Source organism: Panthera uncia, chromosome D2 (assembly GCF_023721935.1).
Source record: "Panthera uncia isolate 11264 chromosome D2, Puncia_PCG_1.0, whole genome shotgun sequence".
Lineage (NCBI taxonomy): Eukaryota > Metazoa > Chordata > Mammalia > Carnivora > Felidae > Panthera > Panthera uncia.
In genome coordinates, this window is record NC_064818.1 from 59,799,706 (window position 1) to 59,822,039 (window position 22,334).

A 22,334-nucleotide genomic window follows, 5' to 3' on the forward strand; every position below is an offset into this window, starting at 1 on the left:
AAGGGTCTCTAACAGATCACACACCCATGAGCAGTCAGGAAATAGGAAAGAAGGGAAATTAACATGTAATGGGCAACTGCGATGCTTCAGGCACCGTCCTAAGTCCCTTGACTCCAATTATCCAACAAACAGGGAGGGCCTTTCAGTGCGTGCCTGACATGGGGCTGTGTCCGGTGTCACAGGGATGAGCCAGACACAGCTTCTGCCCTTGCAAGAGCATGTCTGACGAGGTGTCACTCCGTTTTGTTCCGGAGGTGGACATCACTGCCTTTGTTTATGACGGGGACACTGAGACTATCCTGCGTAAGTGCAGAATGAAGCCCTGTGCTCAGGAGGTAGAATCAGTGCAAGTTGCCCCAAAGTGTTCAGGTTTTCATTTCAAATACGTGGCATGTGCTGTTTCCTCCCCCAGGAAGGGTAGAGGGAAAGGGAAAAGATAAACTGAGGAAGGCGAGGGAAAGAAAAAGAGAGTCAGAGACAGAGAGATGCAGGGAGAGAGACAAAGAGATAGAGACAGATGGAGAGACAGACAGACAGAGAGATAGGGAGACTGATACGGAGAGACAGAGACAGAAAGAGACGGGGGGGAAATCAGGCCTGTGCACGGCAAGGGCTCCTGGCAGGAGAACTTAAGGGCTGGGCTGGGCAGGGGGGAAATCATTACCAGGGACCCAGGCTGTGTGCACGCTCGCTGCCAGGGTGACCTCCCTGAAAGGAAGAGGGAAGGGAGCCAGGGCTGGCTTCCAGCGGGCCCGGAGCGCCAGCACCCTCCCAGCTCAGCACGCTGCCACCCGCCCCCAGCGCAGCCCCTGGCCAGCCACGGCTCGCGCCGCCCCAGCAGCGAACACAGGGGCTCTTCATGCCGACAGAGACCGGCATTCCGGGGCCAGAGGACGTGTGGGCCGTGAGGGCTTCAGACAAAGAGGCCTTTTGGTCGAACCCCCGTGGCATCTTGACTGAACAGAGAGCCCCGAAGGGAGCCGCATGGAGGGCTCATCCTGATTGCAGGCAGACAAGAGGCTCCCAGCTCAGCACAGCTTCCATCAGCCCTGCCGCCAAGCCCAGATCTGCCAAAATTATCTGGCAGGAGAGCTAGGTGCTGGGCAGTCTGGCCCCCGAGGCCTGGGCTGCCAATCACTGCCAGAGCCGGGAAACCCCCAAATCCAGCCATTCTGAGAGGAGCAGGTGGGGGGCCATACATGGGTATTTTCAAGGGCACCACCCAGGCCATTGAAATGCCAATGCCATTGGGCATCCAGGATTTATGCTATGGGTGGTTAAGTCAGGGCCTCAGGGCCACCCAGACATGGGTTTGAGTCCTGGCTCTACCATTCATGGGCTGTGTGGTGCTGAATGCGTTACTGGCCTCTCTGAGCTCAGTATAATGGGTATGACGTGGCACCTATTTGTTAGGAGGCTAGGTGAGGTTGTAACTAGGAGGAGCCTAGCACAGTGCCTGGCACTGAGTAAACACTCCGTAAATTTTAGTTGTTGTACTGTTGTCTTTGCTGCTATGTTCTCTAGATGAATGGAGTGATGCATACTAGAAACAACACTGGCATGGGAGTCAGGAGACCTCAATTCTAATTCCAGTCCTGCCCTTATATACTTGCCCATGACCTTGGGCAGCTCACCTCACCTCTCTGGTTGTCATTTCTTCTAGGATAAAGCAGACTAACTCTGGAATCTCAAACTATCTCAAGGAAAACCTGTTTGGTGAGGTAGAGTGATTCTGTGGGTACAAGTGAAATCGTGCCTTGTAGATGGCCCACCTTGGTCTTAGAGATCACCATGTTCATTAGTATAGCAAAGGCTCTGAGAAGTCCTGCAGGGAAGAAACCTGTAGAGCTTTGTTCAGATCAGCATTTATTGATAATCATGGCACGCTGAAGGATTGGCTCATGTAATCATCACAGGAACTCTAAGAGATGGATATGACTATGATTTCAATTTTAAGGAGAAGCAACTATAAAGCACAGAGGTTAAGTTATTTCTCAAGGCTGCACAGCCAGTAAGTAGCAGAATCTTCAATTGGGCCGTCTGAGTCCAGAGCCTGTGCTCCTTCCGGATCTAGTACTGCCTCCAGCGCTACCCACAGGTCTCTGACCGTCGAGCAGGTCCTCCAACGATTCCTACTGACAGCCCATCAAACACAGCTGGGACAAATGCAGGCTACAGACATTCTGAAGTTTCTTCCATCTCTAACAGTCTGTGGCTCCAGCACTACAAACAGCACCATTATTAGTGAATTCGGTGTCTGACCTATCATTCTATGTGACTGAGCCTTTCTTTTTTTTTTTTTAATTTTTTGTAAATTTTTAAAAAGTTTTTTAATGTATATTTTTGAGAGAGAGAGAGAGAGAGAGAGAGGGCAAGCAAGTGGAGGAGGGGCAGAGAGAGAGAGAGAGGGAGACAGAATCTGAAGCAGGCTCTAGGCTCCAAGCTGTCAGCACAGAGCCTGATGAGGGGCTCGAACCCATGAACTGTGAGATCGTGACCTGAGCTGAGGTCAGATGCTTAACTGACTGAGCCACCCAGGTGCACCTGAAGTTTTTTTTTTATGTTTATTTATTTATTTTGTGTGTGTGTGTGTGTGTGTGTGTGTGTGAGAGAGAGAGAGAGAGAGAGAGAGAGAGAGATGTGAGAGAGAGAGACAGAGACAGAGAGACAGAGACAGAGAAAGAGCACACGCATGAGCGGGAGTAGGGACAGAGAGAGAGGGAGACAGAATTTGAAGTAGGCTCCAGGCTCTGAGCTGTCAGCACAGAGCCTGACACGGGGCTCGAACTCACAAACTGCGAGATTGTGACCTGAGCCAGAGTTGGACGCTTAACCGACTGAGGCACCCAGGCGCCCCCTGACTGAGCCTTTCTAATAGGACTCTGATTCAGATTAGGTGGGAAGAGCTGGAATGAGTATGACCTCACAGCCCTCGGCACCCAGGGAGGGGGCAGTGCCCTGTGGGGCTGCTTAGAGTATGCAGGCCCCTGTCCAATGTCGGTTGAGCTGAAATCAGTCCCTTTTTGACCTTGCCATCCTGTGGTCCAGGGGGTCCGTGAACTAGCTGAGAGCAGATATGGAGAAACAAGGCAACGGAAGGAGTCAAGGGCAGGGGGTGCCTAGGAATGGGGGAGACTAGTGAAGACGTGCTGAAGAGCCACCCAGGTGTGCCACCAGCCCGTCCCTCCAGTGCCTCCCTTCCCCAGTCCTAAACTGCCCTGAGGTCTCCAGCTCCTGGCCTGTCCCGACCATTTTCTGGGAGCCAGTGACCTGGGCCACCATTTGGTACTAATGTCATCATTCTAGAAGACACAGATTCAGATAAGGGAGAGGGTGGCTGCACTGCGTGCCTCTGAGACCTCCACCCAGATGCTGCGGCCACAAGCCTGGTTTTTCAAGTGCAGTGGCATGGGAGGGGGCCCCAGGCAGACTGAGCTCAGACCTGCTTTGAAATGACCCAATGACCCCCTTCCACGAAGCTTGCCACTCTGGGTAATGTCTGCCCAAGGACAAAAAACAAACTTCCGCATTTGGCAAAACAACTGTGGATGCCCTGCTATTTCCATGGGATCAAACATTTTCCTCTTTTTAGGAGCATCATTTTGATTTCTTTTTTTAATTTCAGAGAGAGAGTGTATGAGCAGGGGAGAGGGGTAGAGGGAGAGAAGGAGAGCATCTTAAGCTCAGCGTGGAGCCTGACGCCTGAGAGTGGAGCCTGATGCAGGGATCAATCTCATAACCGTGAGATCATGACCTGAGTCAAAATCAAGAGTTGGACACTTAACTGACTGAGCCACCCAGGTGCCCCAGGGGCATCATTTGATTTCTTATCAATGTAAATCTTCTGGGTAAAAGCCCAGGGACTTAGGGTCGGGTGGGGTGTGACACAGGGGGCTGGAGTCCTGCCCATCTGGCCACACGCCCACTCTCTGCCCCCATCCCCACCCCTGGGCTGCCTCTAGCCTGCCTGGAATGTTCCTCCCGGATCCCTATCTAGGAAGCTGGGAGCTCACAGAACTTCTCTGAATCAAACGCAGGAGTTCTCTTTTTGAAGGGTGTAGCCGCAAATCCTTCTGAAACGGAAACAGCATCTAATTCGCAGCATTTAAGCCATTTCACAAGGGAGCCTAGTACATTAGGGCTTCGGGGACATGTCACCGTCCTCAGAGGTTTCCTCTGCTTGTGTGTGATCCTTGCATTTTATCATCAGATACTGGCTGGACACCCACATGAAGCCAGGCTTCCTGCTTGTTACTGAAGACACAAAGATAACAGATGTGGCCCTCCGGTTGCTCCCAGTCCAGAGAAGGTGGACACACAGAAGTCACCCTCCTACAGAGGATAGGTGTGCTGCATGGAAGCAGGCACAGAGTTTTCTGGGGAATGGAACAGCAAGGGTGGTTGGCTTTCCCTGGGGAGTCAGGAGGCTTCTAGGAGGGGCATCATGGGAGCTGAATGCATCTGCAGGAAAAGGACTAGCAAGGCCTGGGCGTGGCAGCCTAAGGGACTCTGGCTAGCTGGGAACGGCTGCACCTCTAGCGGACTGGACTGCAGAGCCTTGAGGAGAGGCAGGTGCTGAGGCCTGAGCAGCACTTAGAACGAGCCCACAGAGGGCCCAGCCAAGCGCCCAGAGGTTCTTATGGGCAATGGGGCTCCCCTGAGGGTCTTCAAGGAGAAAGGGACATAATCATCTTTATCCCAGGCTGGAAATACTTTGCCTGGGTCTATCTGGGCCTGTGGAGATGGAGATATTCTACCAGTTGGGTTCCTCCAGAGTACCAGCCCACGTGGGAGGCAGGAACAGATCAATCTTCACTCTCTGCCTCCGTGTCCCCATCAGCAACACTCCTGACCCAGGCTAGCCCTTAGAATGGGGCCCATAAGAACAAAGTCTCCCTGTATCTAGGACTGAGTATACCAGGAAGTCTCGGTGCTTCTTAAAGGCATGTGTTTTGGTTGGGACATGACCCTTCCTCTTTATTAAGGTGAGAGCCAATGATGGGCCAGGCATGCTGGGAGGCAGATGCCTGGGACTAAGAACCACGTCCCAGAAATAGCCTCAGTTTTCAAATCTGGGAAGTGGGAATAAAAATGAATGAGTCTGATAGATGTGGAGGATCACGTGGGGAGATCTTTACCTCTTCAGGGGAGATCCTGCCTTGTCCCCCTCCCCCAGCCTGACTACAACCAACCCTTCATCCCTCCCACAAAGAAAACCATTGATCCTGAAAACAAGTCTATCTTGGACGGCGGAATAATAGAAGCAATCTCAGCTTTTTGGGCAGCAAAAAAAAATTCTAGTTGCACCCACCAGGAAATGGAGACTTGTATAAACGTCATTACCATGGCAAAGGGTGAGTTGATCATTCTCAAACACTCTCTCTCCCTGCCCCTCACCCCACCCCCTGCCCTGGGATATTTATTTTATCCCCTGGACAAACACTGCAAACATGTATTTCACACGCAGGAATGGGGTAAATGGAGTCACTTATAAAACTGTTAGTCGGAGCCCCTAAAGTATAGCTCTCGCTTGTTAGTGAGATGAAAGTCTTCGACGTTTTGAGGCCACAGAATCATTAAATATTAACCGCATAACCATGTTGCCCATTAAATTAATTTATGGAGCTAAAGAAATGCCTTTGGAACCCCTCTTGATAGACACCCAGCCCTCAAGTGCCACATAAAACAATCACCCGACTGGTGCTCGGTCAATTTTCCGTGACGCTCATCTAATCTGCCCCATATATGTTTAAAATTAACACTGAGATTTGGGCTGTGAAACCACCATTGGGCAGAGGGACTGGCTGGCCGGCGAGGGCAGGGAGCCCGAAGTCTGGGGAGGTCTACTGCGCGGTCAGACTTTCCGCGTCTGAGTCCTGGCACAGGAGCTGGCTGCTCTGTGCACAGAGCCAGCTTCACAGTTTTGGGTGCATCTGAATGCCCAGCAAATCCCAGACTGGGAGCCCACGTTGGCCAGCAGTCCAAGGAAGATGCTGCCCAGCCAAGCAAAGCTGCATATGGAAACTGGAAACAAAAATCCCAGAGGTTCCCAGCAGTGTGTCCAGGGACAGACATGAATGAGGGAACGGCTGGCCATGCAGCAGACTGCACATGGCACTGACCATGGAATTCATGGTGGGGGCCAGTGATGATGAGTGACACTCGGATCCTGAGTGGCCACAGATTGGACAATCGGGAGGCAGAGCTGTGAAGCACGATGCTGGGTGGCAGTGGCCATGGACCGTTGCTGGCTTATCTATCCCTAATGATGATTCCAAGGTCATTCCAAGGTCTCAGACAATCATACCACAGGCCCCAGCTTTCTAGTTCCGAAGAATTAAAGGCCACTTCTGCACTGCCCTCCCCCTCCCTCCTCCACCACCCCCTCACTGCCCCCCCCACCCCCACCATTCTCAGAGTAAATTACAGCCTGTGAGATGGCTGGCTGCTTGGTGAACCCATGACATTCCTCCTTGCTGCCTGGCTCTGTGCTAATCAGGTTAGGAGGCCCCTCCTCTTGCAGACTCCACTTAAATGGCTCCCCCGGCCACCAACTGGGCACCACTGGGGCCCCAGAGCCCCCCTGAATCTCATCCTGATTCAGGAGTCCTGTTCAAAGCCTGATCCCAGGAGATAAGATGTTATCAGTTTCCTCCTCCGGATGGCCTAGGATACGGCATTTCCACTGCAGATGCCTCGGGCTCCACCAGCTCCAGGAGGCTGAGGCTGATGTGAGCCATAAATCCCCAGCTGGGAGAGGCCTCCCTCCCTCTGCCCCCTCCTCCATTAGCTTTGCCCATTTATTTAACTTCTTGGGAGAGGAATAAAGAGAAATAAAAGCTCGGGCGTCAGCCATCAATTGAACTGGAAATGGCAAATGCTCTTTAAAGAGAAAAATGAATATTGATCCGAAGAAGAGGAGCTTCTCGTGTCAGACAATTCATCAGCGGGAATTCTCTTTAGGTTAAGGCAGACAATGTGACCAAGTATAATTGGCACAGTCACAAAATGGAAACTTGGGTTGATGGAGACTATATGGGAGTGTTCGTCTTCCTACGGGCTTGGGGACACCAGTTAATACCTTTAGCAACTTGATTCTTAAACATTTTTATTGCCAGACGTAGTGTTTCTGAATTGTAAAACACTAGTGCATCAAGGGACTGTGCAGCAACAATTCCGTGCAGGGACAGAGCATTTCAGAAGTGACAAACACTATGATACATATTCTCTGGTGCAGCGCCTTTCATGAACTCTGCAAGGGTTGCCTTTACCCTGGTTTCCAGAGGAGGCAACCGGGACTCAGAGAAGTAAAGTAACTCGCCCAGAGTCACAGAGCTAGTGGGGGGTAGTGGGATTTGATCCCAGCTCTTCCCGTCCTAATGCCAGCATTGCAACCATCCCATACTTGCTTCTCCTCAAGGGTCTTGAGTCAGACTCCACAAGTTTCACTGAACTAAGAAGTCCCATTTCCATCAAAGCCAGTGGTAACAGTGTATTGTTTACGCCTTTTAATAATAATCATCAAAAGCCAGCGTCTCCTGAATGCCTCCTCTCTCCCAGACACTGTGCTGGTGCCTGGCCTGTGCCTGCTCCTTTCATCCCCACGACTAGCATCTGTGGAGCCACTGTCCTCCTCCCTATTGCACAGGTGTGAAAATTGAGGCTCTGGAAAGTTAAGTGACTTGTCCAAGTTCATGGAGCTAGTGAGGGTTTTGAACCCAGGCAGCCTCGCTGTCCAGAGGTCTGGTGCCCAGGCCATTTTCGCTGCCGGGATCCTAGGCTCTAATCAAAGTGGAAAGAGGAAGGGACTCTGTTTCATGACCCCGTGGTCACTCTCTCATCTGTTCTTTGGCATTGGCTGTTTTTTTTTTTTTTAAGTTTATTTATTTATTTATTTATTTTGAGAGAGACAGAGACAGCAGGAGCAGAGTAGGGACAGGGGGGGGGGGGGAGGGGAGAATCCCAAGGAGGCTCCACACTGTCAGCACAGAGCCCAATGCGGGGGCTTGGACTCACAAAACCGTGAGATCATGACCTGAGGTGAAACCAAGAGTCAGACGCTCAACCGAATGACACCCAGGCGCCCCTGGCAGTGGCTGTTTTGAGGCACCTGCGCACGCGCACCTGTGTGTCTGTGAGAGTGAGCACTTGCATCGATAAAAACGTGCGCACAAACATCCGTGACCATCAACACTTCTGTGAATAAACAAATATGCATTTCCGATATTTCAGATACTATTGAACTCAGAATTGGTTCCAACAACGTCCTGAAAGGAATTCACAGAAACAGTTCTCCTGTGTCAAGCAAAAAGTCCCATACAGAATCCCTTCAGCAGGAGACCCCTTAACTGAGCTCCCGAGCGGGTGGAAGTGATTTAAAATAGTGTTTTGTAAACATGGACATGTCCCAAAAGAAGTCTCAGCTGTGATCCCAAGGCCCATGTGCTCCAGGGGGTGGCCCAGTCACGAGCGACCCCTCCCTGAGGGGTTCATACCCACCCCTCTGGCCAAGAAATGCCAGGTGTCAGGATGCATCTGCTAAACCACAGCCAAGAGTTTTATACAGAAGGCTCTCCTTCACAGATGGACAGACTCTCTGGCAGACGGACCGGCCCCTCCCCCACCTGCAGACGCACCCTTACCCGGCAGTACTCGTCGATGGGCTTCAGCCTCTTCACAGCTACGTCCCGGATGTGGCTTCTCCGGAAGAGGATTTTGCCTGGAAGAGACACACGCTCGTGAGCCGGTTGATTCTGGGGAAGGCTGCCATGGGACCTGGGCCACCTACACTCATTCCCCTCTCCCTCAGCTTCTCAGCATCTTAGCTGGCTACCAAGTGCCACCACCTCTGCCCATTGTCAAGAAAACAAGAGAGGAGCAGTCACCTCTCCCAGGGGGTAGGAGGCGCCCGAGGCTGAGGGCCCAGGACCTCTGGGGCCCAGGAGCAGCCCCAGAGGCTGCCATCTTGGCCAAATCACCTTGTCTGGGTCTAATGGCAGAATCGATGCCCTGACATGGGTGTGGCTCCCAAGTGACCTCACAAATAAATACAAAGGACGGCCCAACCCACACGCCATGTTTGGTTTTCAGGCCCATCCCTCCTTGAGAAATCAGCATTCCTTCCTGCCAGTCAGGCAGGAATTCCTATTCTTAGTTTAGGTGGGTGGCTATTTCCAGGGCGGGCACAGGCCAATGCCAAGGGAGCACGGCTGCCCCAGCCTGACTTTTCTCCAGCCTCTCTGTACACACAGCCTCCAACAGTGCAGGCCACTGTGCAGATGGGCTGGTACACCCCTCTGCAGGCATGGGCAAGGCTTACAGGAAAGGCCAGCCCCTCAGACTTTCCCAGCAGGCTCTTCTGAGCTTGCTGAATTCAATTTTAACAACCAGATCAATGTATAGTCCTTTTCAGCCGGTTCAATTCAGAGTTTGATCTCCTTGGTCTGACTTTCAAGTCCTGACACGGTTAACATTTCTATGCCCCATGGCCATCGATGTTGAGTCAATGCCCCTTTCATTGTTTTTAAAGTTTATTTATTTTGAGACACACAGAGAGAGAGAGAGAGAGAGAGAGAGAGAGAGAGAAGACAGCATGAGCTGGGGAGGGACAGAGAGGGAGGGACAGAGAGAATCCAAGCAGGCTACACTGTCAGCGTGAAGCCCGATGTGGGGCTTGAACTCACGAACCATGAGATCATGACCTGAGCTGAAACCAAGAGTCTGACGCTTAACTGACTGAGCCACGCAGGCACCCACAATGTCCCCTTTTTAGAAGGCCTTCCTTGATTAGCTGAGCTAGGAGCAACTTCCTCTTTCCAGAACATCCACATACTTTGTCCATTCCTAAGTTACTCACCTCATTCTGCTGTGTGTTACAGATATGTGTGAGCCCCCTTCCATGAGGGGCCTGACACATCCTAGGACACACACAACCCAGCCCATAGCTGTAACAAACATCTGTTGTTCAAGTCTGCCCAATTTCCCTCTGGAGAGCCTCCCTCCTCCATTCCCAGTCCCTGGGGTTTTCTAGCCACACCCCCTGGGCAACAAGAGTAGGCCCAGCCTACTGGGCTGTGACCCAGCCCAGCCAACCAGAATCACAGTGATTGGCTCAGAGATGGGCAGGGGACCCCATCTGGGCCAATGAGGGTCGGCCCTGAGACTTCTGCTGGAGGCTTTTTTTCTCCCACAGTTGCTAAGCTGGCAGGATGAAAGCCTGAAGCTTCTAGTGGCCATATTTATTACTGTCCGAGAAGGAAACCTACTGAGAGAAAGGATCTGTGCCTGGAACGAAATAGGGCTCAATAAATGCTTCCCGAATGGTTCAAAAGCACAGCAAAGAGATGAATAGCAGATTCTTTTGACATTATTTGAAAGCTGGATATAGCTGTCTGGAACCCAAGGTCTACCTGGTACTTTTCACATGGATGAAGCAATAAAATCATTTTTTAAACTAATTGGAGATGGATTTTTACACTTGCGTTCAAGGAGTTCCAATTAAGATAATTGCCATTTCATGTGAACAGATACATAGACTGCATGTCAATCCACTTGAGTTTCTTCTATCCGGGCCCCAGGGAAGCACGAAGCAATTGCCTTGGTTTAAGTTGTTTCCCCGGTGGCACCCAGAGATGAGGCATGTAAGTGGTTTATTTGGGAGCAGATCCCAGAAGATAGCAGGAGGGGAGTGAAAGGGAAGACAGGGAAGGGAAGGAAGTATTGTCGGGCCAGTTCACCCCTATGGTCTGTTGGGGATAATATGGACTACACCTCAGAGGTATCCCAACTGAGGGTGAGGGGTATTTGTCACCAACTTCCTGCTTGTGAACATGTGAGAGTGCCAGGACATCTCTGGCACTTCCCGCCGAGTACGCTCCTGTGGCTACAGCAAAGCTCCCAGTCCTTCCCATGAGCAGCCTCCGGAGACAGAGGTGAAGGGCAGTGGACCTCGGAAGGCTAGAGCCTGAGTTCCTGGCCACCAGAAGTACTGGTCACCAGCCCTGCTCCAGTCAGACCGGGGAGCATCTAACTCATCTTATCATGTGTGACTTGCTTCCCATTTGGGCCCCTCATCCCCCCACATCAGATGTGACCACCTCCTTCCTCCCCTTGGCACCCACACCCCACTCAGCACGAGGCTTTGCGTACAGCAGGCACCCCATAGGTACTTGCTGGCCCATTCACTTCCCTCTCCTGGACTGTCCCTCAAGCTCTCTTTCCTCCCTTCCTCTCCAAAGCCAGGCAGACAGGCCATCTCCCCGTCAGAGGGACGATGCTGTGCAGACTGGACAATGTCATCAAGATAAATCGGCTTTGCCACGTGTTCCTTTTGAAAGGAGATAAAACATGATTTATCAAGACACTGGAGACGGCTTCTTTTCCTTGGAGGAAGATGTCACAGATCTGGTATTCCTGGCCTCTGTGCCTCCTACCCTTTTTTGGTTGCCTGTCGCTTTATTGCCTGCGTGCCGCGGGAGCATATGCGCACAGCCATGGGGACGACATGTGCAAATAAACGCATAGCGTGAGGAGGCCTGCTCTCGGGACTGACAAAACGACAGGACTCCCTGGGTCAGGGTTTCTGAGCCTTCTACCTGAGCCTCATACGTCAAGAGCTGGAGATCGCGCAGTCCCAGTGACGCCAGTGGTCAAATGGTAGCTCGCAGGAACCTGGAGGACTCGTCTATGCAGCACAGGAAACCAAAGGAGAGACCACAGTAGGGACCCGGGCCCACAGACCTGGCTCTGCCACATGCTCCTTTGAAAGGAGATGAAACATGACTTATCCATCCTCCAAAAATAGCACTCCTGCCCTTTCTCATCCTGGCAAGGGACAGAAAGGAAAGGGAAAAGATGGCAGACAAAATCCCGCCGTCTCCAAACAGGCCCCTCTCAAGGCTGGCCAAACCCCTGAGATACACGGATACATAAGATACGCAGATCACATAAGATCACCTGCAGAGATCACCTGATCCAGCTGCAGACAGAACCGCCGAAAAGCAAACAGTTGAGGAACAGTTAAGGCCTCCACATGGTGCAGAAGCCCGGCAGAGGGGGGATGAGGTGGGGAGATAGGTGGGCTCCCACTCACATGAGTACAGGACCCCCACCTCGCCCCTCATGCCCACTCCCTGCAAACGAGGCCACCGTGCCTCTGGGACCCTTCACAAAGATTGTGGGTCTGTTGCTCAGGTGCAGAGTCAGAGGAGAGTTTCTGTACAAGCCATTTCCCGGCTGATTTTTTGGAATCCCAACAGGGCTTCTCTCCTTCCCGCTGAAATCCTGACAGGAGCAACGTTTTCTTTTCTTGGGGCTTTGGCACAAGCGGCAGAGGGTAGGAGGGGGAAAGAGGGAGGGAAGATCTGGAAGGGATTCTATGGTCTTGACTTCTCTGTTAGGAATCCAAACCGCACTCGGAAAGCCAAACCGGTGACTGTATTAAAAGGGAGAGAGAAAAAAAGGAGCAGGAGGAAAATCCCCATTAAGGAAGCCGAGACCACAGGGCATTGAAGGCCTCTTGTAAATGTAATTCAGCCCGTTTATAGCTCCTGCCAGAGTCTTCAAAGCCATGCAGATGCTGCCCCAGAAATATGATAAGCATCGTAAGGAAGATTACACACAGGGCATAAAATAGACCTCGGGACATAACTCACTCCTGAAAGTGGAGAAGAAAGTTGTTGAGCCTGACAGGGTCCAAGCACATAAGTGTAGGTCCCTGTTGCTGCTGCTGTTCTGGGCTGGGCTGAGGAGGTGGGACCAGCAGAAGGAGCAGGGGCCTTAGCAGGAGTCCTGGGTTCAAGTTCTGCCTGGGCCACAGGCTGGCTGCATGACCCTGAAGCAGGTTCCTTTGGATTCTCATCTGGAGACCAAAGGGCTGTGGCTCCATGGCTGCTCCCTCTAGAAGTCCTAAGATTTGCACAGCGGGCATGGTGGAATTGAGAGGGGCAGAGGAGGGGTGAGACAAGCGGTAATAGTAGCCAAGTGCTTACTACGTGCTGAGCACAGGCTAAGAGCTTTTCATTGGGTTCTCACTTAATCCCCACAATGACTTTGAAGCAAGTAATTTTATTAGCCCTACCTTGCACAGGGGATGGTGGCTCAGAGAGGACTGTCCAAAGTCACACAGCCACTAAGTGGCTAAGTTGAGATTTCTGCCTGGGATTTTACAGCTCATATAGTAAGAGGGAGACAGAAGGCAATGAATCCAGAGAGGTCTTTGGGGTCCAATCAAGTGAGGCCTTGAGAGCCATGGTGAGGACTTAGGGTTTTACTCTGCGTGTGATGGGAGCATTACTAACATTTCCTCCATGCTAGGTGCTCTGCTATGGTCTAGGGATCAGCTGCCTTGGGGGATGACTGAGAACTATGTAAGCCATAACCACGGACGGTGGGACATGCCATGGTACCCCACATACAAGCGGTCCTCCCAAGGTCTCTGCCTACCAGATACAAATGACCCAGTGAATGAACCAGCAAAGTGGGAAGGAGCGGGAACCAGTGTCTCGTGGACTTTGGAAAGAAAGAGCTCCCTGAAACAGCAAACCTCCCTGTCCTTCCTATCCCCCCACCCCTGCTCTGGTTGGGCGGGTATCCGCCACAAGTCAGTGGGCATCACCCGAGGGAGATCAATCTTTGCCCCAATCCCCCGTGTCGCCTGACCTTCTCATCGGCAGTGTCCACTCTGAGCCAGGACACACAGCTGGGGCCTTGACTCAGGAAGGTCCCCATGCTTGGGTGGCAGAGGAATTTCTTCCTCCCGCCCAGGACACTATGCATGTGATGAGGCATCTCAGTGGTACTTGATGGGTCTTAGTAATTGGCACTTGCTTCTGCAGAATGAACTGTTTCAAGAAGTTGAGAGATGAGGACATGGCTCAGCCATGAAGAGTCTGGCAATTTCCATGAACCAGGTATGTGTTCCTACAGATGGGCAAGCACCCATTGTACGGGGGGTGATTTGAGAGCATAGGCTCCAGAAGTAATAGGAAAGGACTAGTCTCAGGGCCTCTTTTGGTCTGTCCAAACTGATGTAATCTTGGCAGCCTCTCCTCGTCAAGATTCACAGTGTGTATGTGAGCACGTATACTTCCTCAAACGACCCCCTCTTCCTTGCTTTTTCTGCCACCTGGAGTGCCACCCATCCCTCCATCACCATCTTTATGCTCCAGGTGCTAAGACCGCAGTGAACAAGACAGACGGGGCCCTGCTCTCAAGGTGTTTACATTTAGATTGGGGACAGGATGTGCATGGACGGGACACAGTATACAATTTTCATATCTAGTAAGTAGTTTGGTTACACATATGTGTCTCCTCCCATCTCTAAAAAAGAATAAAAAGGGTAATGGGAAGGGGCCTGCCTAGGGGGCAGGAGAATTCAGCTAGTGGTCAGGGAAGTTCGGTGGAGACTTTGAGGAGAGGGAGCCAGTCATGTAAGGTTCTGGGGCAAGAGTGCTCAGCCAGAGGCAACTACAGAGCAAAGTTGAAAGACAGAAGAGAGGCCGTGTAGCTGTGTTGTAAGCCACAGAAAGGAGTCTGGTGTTCTTTGGCCTCCTCTATGAAGACTTCCTTGAATGTCTGTCTTGCCCTCCTTGGTCAGCCTCTAGGACCCTCTGGCAGTCACCCCACTCTTGCCCCTGATCTCTGCTGTCCTGGAGAATTTGTCAGGGAGTCACCATCCCAGGGCCCCCTCTCACCTTCCCTAGGGGTTCCCAGATACATAGGCCACCCTGGCCTCCCAGGGTGCAGATGCTCTCAACCCTCTCCCTTCCGGGCCGTCCAGAGAACCTGGACCATCACAGGGGACTGGCCTTAGAAACAGGAGAGGCCACAGCAGGCCCAGAGGCCCCAGAGCGCAGGGTGCAGAGGCCTCATTCTCCATGAACAACGCTCCCACCTGTCTAATTGGATCTAAGGACACAAAGGGAAGGGGTGCATTAGTCTCCCAGGGCAGCTGTAACAAATTACCATAAAGTTGGTGGCTTAAAACAACAGAATATATTCTCCCCCAGGTCTGAGGCCAGAGGTCTGAAAGTGCCAGCAAGGCTATGCTCCCCCTAAGGCTTTAGGGGACAATCCACGCTTGGCTCTTCCAGCTTTCGGGGGCTCCAGGCATTCTTTGGCTTGTGGCCACCTCACTCTGGTCTCTGCCTCTGTCTTCACACGGCCTCCCCTCCTCCATCTGTGTCTCAAACCTGCCTGTGCCTTTCTTCAATAAGGACACCTGCCTTTGGGTTCATGCGCACCCTAAAGTCAGGATGATCTCATCTCCAGATCCTCAACTTGACATCTGCAAAGACCCTTTTTCCAAGTGAAGTCATACTCACAGGTTGGGGGTTAGGATGTGGACATAGGGGCCGCTCTTCAACCCGCTACAGGGGGTTATGGCAACGTCTACAGAGTTGTCCTGACTCATTACAGTCTTGTATCCCTAAACGGGCCACAGTCACCCTGAGGGCAGGGATAACTTTCTATACTCCCTCTGTCCCTGGCAATCCCTGGCACTGAGCGAGTGCCATGCATGTGGGTGTTGTCTGATACCCTCAGGAAGGTCAGAGGATTGTCTGGAGAGAGTGGGTGGAGAGTTTCTGGAGCTGTCAGTGGGCAGGCAAGCTCTGTGGGTCAGAGAGCCGACTGAGTGGAAAGGGGGTCCTCTCTGGCTCTGCTGGCTGATGCGGCACCCAGGAGAGCCTCTTCTTTGCCAAACCAATTTGGGGAGAGAAGATGAAAAGGTTATTGGAGGAATCCCCACCCCTGCAAAAAGTGACATGTATGTACGCTCATGGGGTGTGCTATGGTCTGAATGTTTGAGCCCTTCAAAATTCATGTTGAAATCCTAATGCCCAATGTGATGATATTGGACATGGGGCCTTTGGGGAGTGAGATGGTATTGGAGGAAGAGCCCTCACAAATGGGATTAGTTCTTTTATAAAAGACACCCCCACAGACTCCCTGTGGTCTCCATCATGTGAGGACGCAGTGAGAAATCTGCAACCAGACCCCCACCCGAACACCCTGGTCTCAGACTTCCAGCTTCCAGAAGTGTCGGAAATAAGTTTCTGTGGTTTATCAGCCACCCAGTCTGTGTGTTGTTTGTTACAGCAGCCCGACCAGACTAAGACAGAGTGATAAGATGCAGGCAATGCCTGTAGGGAAGAAAAGGAATAATTAGCTTCCACCCCACCGCTCTGGCTTAGAGTCTCGCATGGCAGGCATCTGTGGCTTTGTCTGCGAGCGTCTGTACTGCAGTGTCCTGAGCTTCTTCTGAGGAACAATCCCTCCTTCATTCTCAGGCTGTGTGAGTTCAGTGGGGCTCACTTCACCCCAAACACCTGGAGTTACCAATCTGTATAGTCCAGCCATGGGCGTGTGACCCAAACTGGTCCAAGGAGAATCGGCCTGGGACTTTTGCTGGAACTACCAGAAAGAGAAGTACTTTTTCCTCAGGAGCTGCTAACTCACACACTGTGAACCCCAAGTTGCTAGGAAGTATCTTTGCAAATCGCCACCACCATTTGGGACAGCTTGTCTGGGAATGAAATTGCCAAAGAAAGCAAAGCTGGGAGCTAGAGAGATACACGATTTGGTCACCTACATCCAGCCATGCCTGAAACCACTACCCTTGAAGTTTTCAATTACATGAGCCAATAAATTTCCCCATTTTTCTTACACCAGATTGAGATGGATCTAGTCCTTGTCACCAAGAGGTTCCTGATAGTACATCTGGCCCTGCCATTTACTGTTGTGTGATATGGGACAAGTCCCAACCTATTTGAATCTCAGTTTCCTCAAAATGCAAAATGGGCACAGTAATGCCTAACTCAGAGGATTATTGGGAGGAGTCTATGAAGTGATGTACAAAATCGTTTAACACGGAGCCCAGCCCATCACAAACGTCGAGCAAATGGGATCTCGTATGAGCTGACAATCCAAGGTCACGTAGGTGGGGTAGCATGGGGGTGGGCGTACAGCCTGGTCCCGCCCACCTCCTCACTGGCTGCTTGGGATCTGAGCAGTATAGTGTTTCCCTGGCACCCTCTGCCACTTATCTTCCCCACCCGAGGCCAGACACTAGCTCCCTTCAGCCTGTAGCAACCTTTCCTGATTCAAACCCCCGCCCCCTAAAAACACTGTGTCTCCCACGCAGCTCCCATTTCTCTCCTTCGGGACGCTCTTCCATTAGTCCAATGCAGAGAGCAGAGAGCAGAGAACAGAACACACAACAGAGGCAGCGATTACTTACTTGACCTGGCCACCTGGGGGCGCTAGGATGACTCCCACAGGCGAGCCTCCCACACGGCACTCTCCGCCCCCTCTCCCACAGGCTCAGGGAAACACTCTTGAAAAAACCCGGTGGGCTTTCGCCACAGATGGAAACCTTAACTCCTCTTGCAGCCACAGCATGCTTACAGTAAGAACCATCACATCCAGGAGAGAAAAATGATTTTCCAAATTCTGATTTGGAGGTTCCCATTCCCCAGTACAGAGCCAGTCTTAAAGGAACAGAATCTTTTATTCCCCCATCCTCAATGGGGCCCCATGGGATTTATGGGTGTCTGCTAAAAAGAAAACACCTAGTCCTGGCACATCAGAAGTTTTAATACATCTTTACTGAATCAAACAGAATTGAAGGCTTTTCGAGCAGCCTTACAGAGCTATGACCAGAACGATTTTTTCTTTCCTTTAAAAAAATTTTTTTTAATTAATTAATTTTTTTGAGAGAGATTGAGAGTGAGAACAGGGGAGGGGCAGAGAGAGAAGGAAAGAGAGAATCCCAAGCAGGCTCCGCACTGTCAGCACAAAGCCTGGTATGGAGCTCGAATTCACAAACTGTGGGTTCATGACCTGAGCCGAAATCAAGAGGCGGATGCTTAACCAACTGAGTCATCCAAGAGTGCCCCTACTCTTTTAAAAATTTTTTTTGTTTTAGCTTTCCTTCCTTTTTTAAAACTCCTTTCTTTTTGAAGTATAATACACACACAGAAAAGTGCACATGCATGTGTATAGCTCAATGAATTTCACAAATGGAGCCCACGTAGGTAACCAGGGCCCAGGCCAAGAAACAGAATCACCTGCACCCCGGAAGACCTTTGCTACACCAGAGCAGATTTTAGCTGGGGTTTGTTGGTACTTCTATACTAGTATGGATGTTGAAACTCTAGCCTGGGTGGTATGTGTCACAGAGAAGGGGGCACTGACACATTCATTGTTTTGGTGGCATTTACTTTTATTTTCTCCAGACTTACTTAAAAATATATGCTTTATGATTTGATTCAAGTTGCAGCAAATTGAAGGGCTCAGTGAGTCTCGATCCCTGGAACGAAGTCCCTTTTCTGTGAAATGTGAATACACTTGTATGAATTGTTGTCAACAAGGGTAAATGCTTACCTACAGGATTAGCTTTGGGAAGAGCCGTGTTCACAGAAACAAACCCTCTGAATTTGTCAGCTTGTTCTCCCTTGTTTGGAGAATGCCCAGGGTTGGTCTTCGGCCCTGATATAGACTGGAGATACCTCATTAGCTATACGTTCTCACTTTGGAGAGAACGTATAGTGAGCTATACGTTCTCACTACACGCTGCCAGACAAGGGCAGCTCAGGTCTTATGAATCACCTAGAAGGTAGCCAGCATCTAGGGATTCCCAGTAGATATCAAATTAGGGAAGGATGTTGGCCACGAGAGCACCATGGGTTGGCAGGAAATATAGGCTGGCCCAGCCCAACCCTGGGAGGTAGATAGAGCATTGTGGTTGACCTCAGATGTGCCAGATAGCTCCAGGGAAGGGAGAGGATTTGGGAATAACTATAACAGTGCTTAAAGTGGCCACACTTGAGGACAATTGCCACTTGGATGCCACTGGGGTTCCTTAAGGCAAAGACTGTGGTCTCATTCAGAGCTCAGCTTGGACACGGCTGAGCACAGCCTAGAAAGTGCTTGGTAGACCGGTGTAATATGTATACTAATGGTGGGCCAGGTGGCAAAGGCAAAAGGCACTGACCTTCTCAGCCACAGTCATACTGGTCTGATTTCACCTTCCAGCTGTGTTTTCCTATTCTTGGTCCAGTGAGAAGGTTAAAAAAAAAAAAATCAAAATCTAGGACCATTCATCTGCCAGCAGTAGGATCAGAGGGTGGGTCGCCTTTTGAACCTGTGTCCTGGGGACATTAACAGGCCCCGGCATCAGCCTTCTCATCTGCCATGTGGGATTACAGGGCTGAGACACCAAGTGGAAGCAGCACGCGGGACAAGCACAGCACACAGAGCGGGGCACGCAGGAAGGGTCCGACACAAAGTGCCTGTTGTTACAGAGAAGGGAAAGGCCAGATCACTCCATGTCTGGCTAACAGCCCATGAGTCGTACGGTGACCTTTCGTCTGTCTGACTCCCAGTCCATTTTCCACCCAGTAGCCCAAATAACATTCTCAAAATGAAACCTTGCTTAAACCTTTCAGTGACTTCCCAGCGCGTGGAGAATAAAATCTAAACTCCTTTCCATGGCCCGAGAGGCCCCGCAGGGTCTGGCTCATGCCTCCTTCTGCAATCAGGTCTCATCATGCCAGCCATGCTGGGCATCAGTTAATGCCACAGACAATGCCCAGGTCTCTCCCACCACGGGACCTGTGTGCATACGTCCCCTCTCCCAGGACACAGTCCCCACGGCCCTTTGCACAGATATCGCCTTCCATACTTCAGATGAACGCATGGGGAGGCCTCGGCAGTACTGGGTCTCTCTGCCTCTCTCCCAGCCCTCCACTGTCTCCTCCCTAGAATTCACTGCGATGTGTAATGGTCTCACCTCTTTGTATGATGTCTCATTTACTATTGTATCCTCAGGGCCCAGCACAAAGACTGGCACACAGTAGCCCCCAGTTGACATTTGCTGAATGGATGTGTGTGTGTGTGTGTGTGTGTGTGTGTGTGTGTTGATGCCCTCTCGCTCTAGACTGTCTCTCTTATTTACACAGTCACATACACACAGACACACACCCCTGAGGGGACTAGCACATGTAGCTCACCCTGCCCATGCTGGGGGCCACAGGCGGGATGGGCTCGCCCTCCAGGACCCAGACAGAGTGGGGCCAGAGAGTGTGGTTAACTCAGAGCCCAGCATCAGGGCCAAGCTGTCCCCACCGTGTGGATGTGGGTGTGGAGGGCGTGGTGGGCAGTGGCTCAGCACCCTCCCTGTGAGAGCCAGAGAATAAAAGGCCCTATTCAGCCCCAGCAGCCCCAGCTCCTCCCTGCCAGGGGAGGCTGCCCTCAGGAAAGGGGACGGTGGGACGCTGGGCAGAGCTTTCCGGCAGCCTCTCCCTGTGGCCTGGCCCACAGCAGGGGCCAGTGGTGGGGGGCAGCCCAGGGGTACTGGGCCTCCAAGGCACAGTGACACAACAGAAAAGCCCAGCCAGCCCAGGAGGCTGTGGACAGGCAGTGGCAGCCCTGGTCCCAAGGGTGATGCTGAAAGACACAGTTTACTTCTGATGGCCTGTAGCAGAGGAAAATCCCCAGGATGTAGAGGCCCATTGGAAAACAGCCGCACAACCACAGGCCTGGCCGTGCCAGCCAGAGGGAAGTTTGCCTGGCTCCCTCTGGGTGGACACAGTCCCCCAAAGACTGCCTTTCTTGAGCTTTGGCTCTGTTGGCAGAACTGAGCCCAGTCAACTCTCTTCAGCACCCTCCCACCCACACAGTTGCTGTGGTTCCCCACCCTCCGGCGAGGGTAGTGAGGGTCATAAAAGTAATAGGTAACATTCACCAAGTATTTGGTGTGAGATAAGCACTGTGCTATGTATTCTATATTTATTCTTTTATTTGATCTGATGACAATCTATGACCTAGGTACTGGGTACTGTTGCCATTCCCATTTTATGGATGGGTGAACTGATTTTTGGAAAAGTGACCTGAGTTACCTGCCCAAGGTCACAAAACGAGTAAGCGGCAGAGCTGAAATTTAATGTGCCATGGCCTCTTTCTTTAGGCCGTCTGGAAGTGCCTAGGCTCTTAATGAGTTTGCTCTATTCCTTCTTTTCTCTGTACCTTTTCTCTGTGTATCCTCTTGGTCTGCCTTCCCCAAGAGCTACGTCTTTTTTTATTTATTAAAAAAAATTTTTTTAATGTTTATTTATTCTTGAGACAGAGACAGAGCGTGAACAGGGGAGGGGCAGAGAGAGAGGGAGACACAGAATCTGAAACAGGCTCCAGACTCTGAGCTGTCAGCACAGAGCCCCACGCGGGGCTCAAGCCCACGGACTGTGAGATCATGACCTGAGCTAAGTCGGACGCTTAACTGACTGAGCCACCCAGGCGCTCCCCTAAGAGCCACGTCTTAACCCCAGCCCAACCCCATGAGCACGGTCACCCAGCACCACTTACGCACTCACCGACAATCCAGCCTTCCTGAATGTAGGTGCTGTGCTGGGGGCCGGGGTGTGATGAGGCACCACGCAGACACAGTCCCTGCTTCTCAGGGGATGCAGTCTGTGTGGGCATTGCGTTGCAGTGTCATCTGTTACAACGGGGATACACAGGAGGCAGGACAGGCCTGAAACGCGGTGGGAATGAGCCAGGGCAAGGGAAGGGGAAAGAATGTTCCAGAAGGAGGGAAGAGCCTGAGCAAAGGTCCAGAGATAACAGGATCCAGCTAAAGTAAAGTGAATGCGTTGGGAGGTTGCGGGTGCAGGTTACGCGTGGTACTAGAAGAGACCGAATGGGTGACTGGAGTTTGATCACATGGACCACACAGAGCGAAGCAGAGCCATTCAAGTTGTACTGTTTGAGAAACACCGGAGCTCCTGCACCGTCAAGGCCAAGGACCACAGTGTCTACCTGGGGGAGTGGGGGGAACACAGGCACCATCAGCCCATTCTAAAGCACTTCTCCCTCAAACCTTAACGCTGAGGGTCGGGGACGGCACGGCAGGGGGCGGGCGGCACACTTGGGCCTAGTCGCTGGTGGGACACTCATAGCACAAGCTCAAGCCCGTGTTCTCACCAGTGTGGACAGCTACCACAGTCCAAATGGATCCTGGGGTTAAAACCAGGAGATCAGGTCACCATGTCCAGACCCCTTACTCTCTGGGGTCAAGGCTGAGCTCAGGGAGGGCCATGGCTTGCCCAACTTCACACAGTGAGTTAGCAGCCAGGCTGGGACTCGGCAGGGCAGCTGGTCCAGCGGCCCGGTTCTGGGGTGGATTGTGTAGCTCTTGCACCGACAGGTTATGTTCCCCTGGGCCCCGTACTCAGCTGTCTTTCCTACTTCTAATTTCTACCCCAATCCTAACCCCACAACAAGAGCTGCCACCATTGACACAATTTCAGAGGAGCCTGTGGTAGTCGGCCTCCAAC

The 22,334-nt window shown here is 51.7% G+C and overlaps 1 protein-coding gene across 2 annotated transcripts in view; it reads right to left on the minus strand.

Moving 5' to 3' along the window:
* The window catches only part of SH3PXD2A (SH3 and PX domains 2A), a 244,086-nt gene that overhangs the window by 114,097 nt on the left and 107,655 nt on the right, over positions 1-22,334 (minus strand). For both annotated transcript variants that reach the window (XM_049645686.1, XM_049645687.1), the window contains exon 4: positions 8,643-8,719. In XM_049645686.1, the coding sequence (XP_049501643.1) occupies positions 8,643-8,719 (77 nt within the window). The remainder of the gene's footprint in view (positions 1-8,642; positions 8,720-22,334) is intronic.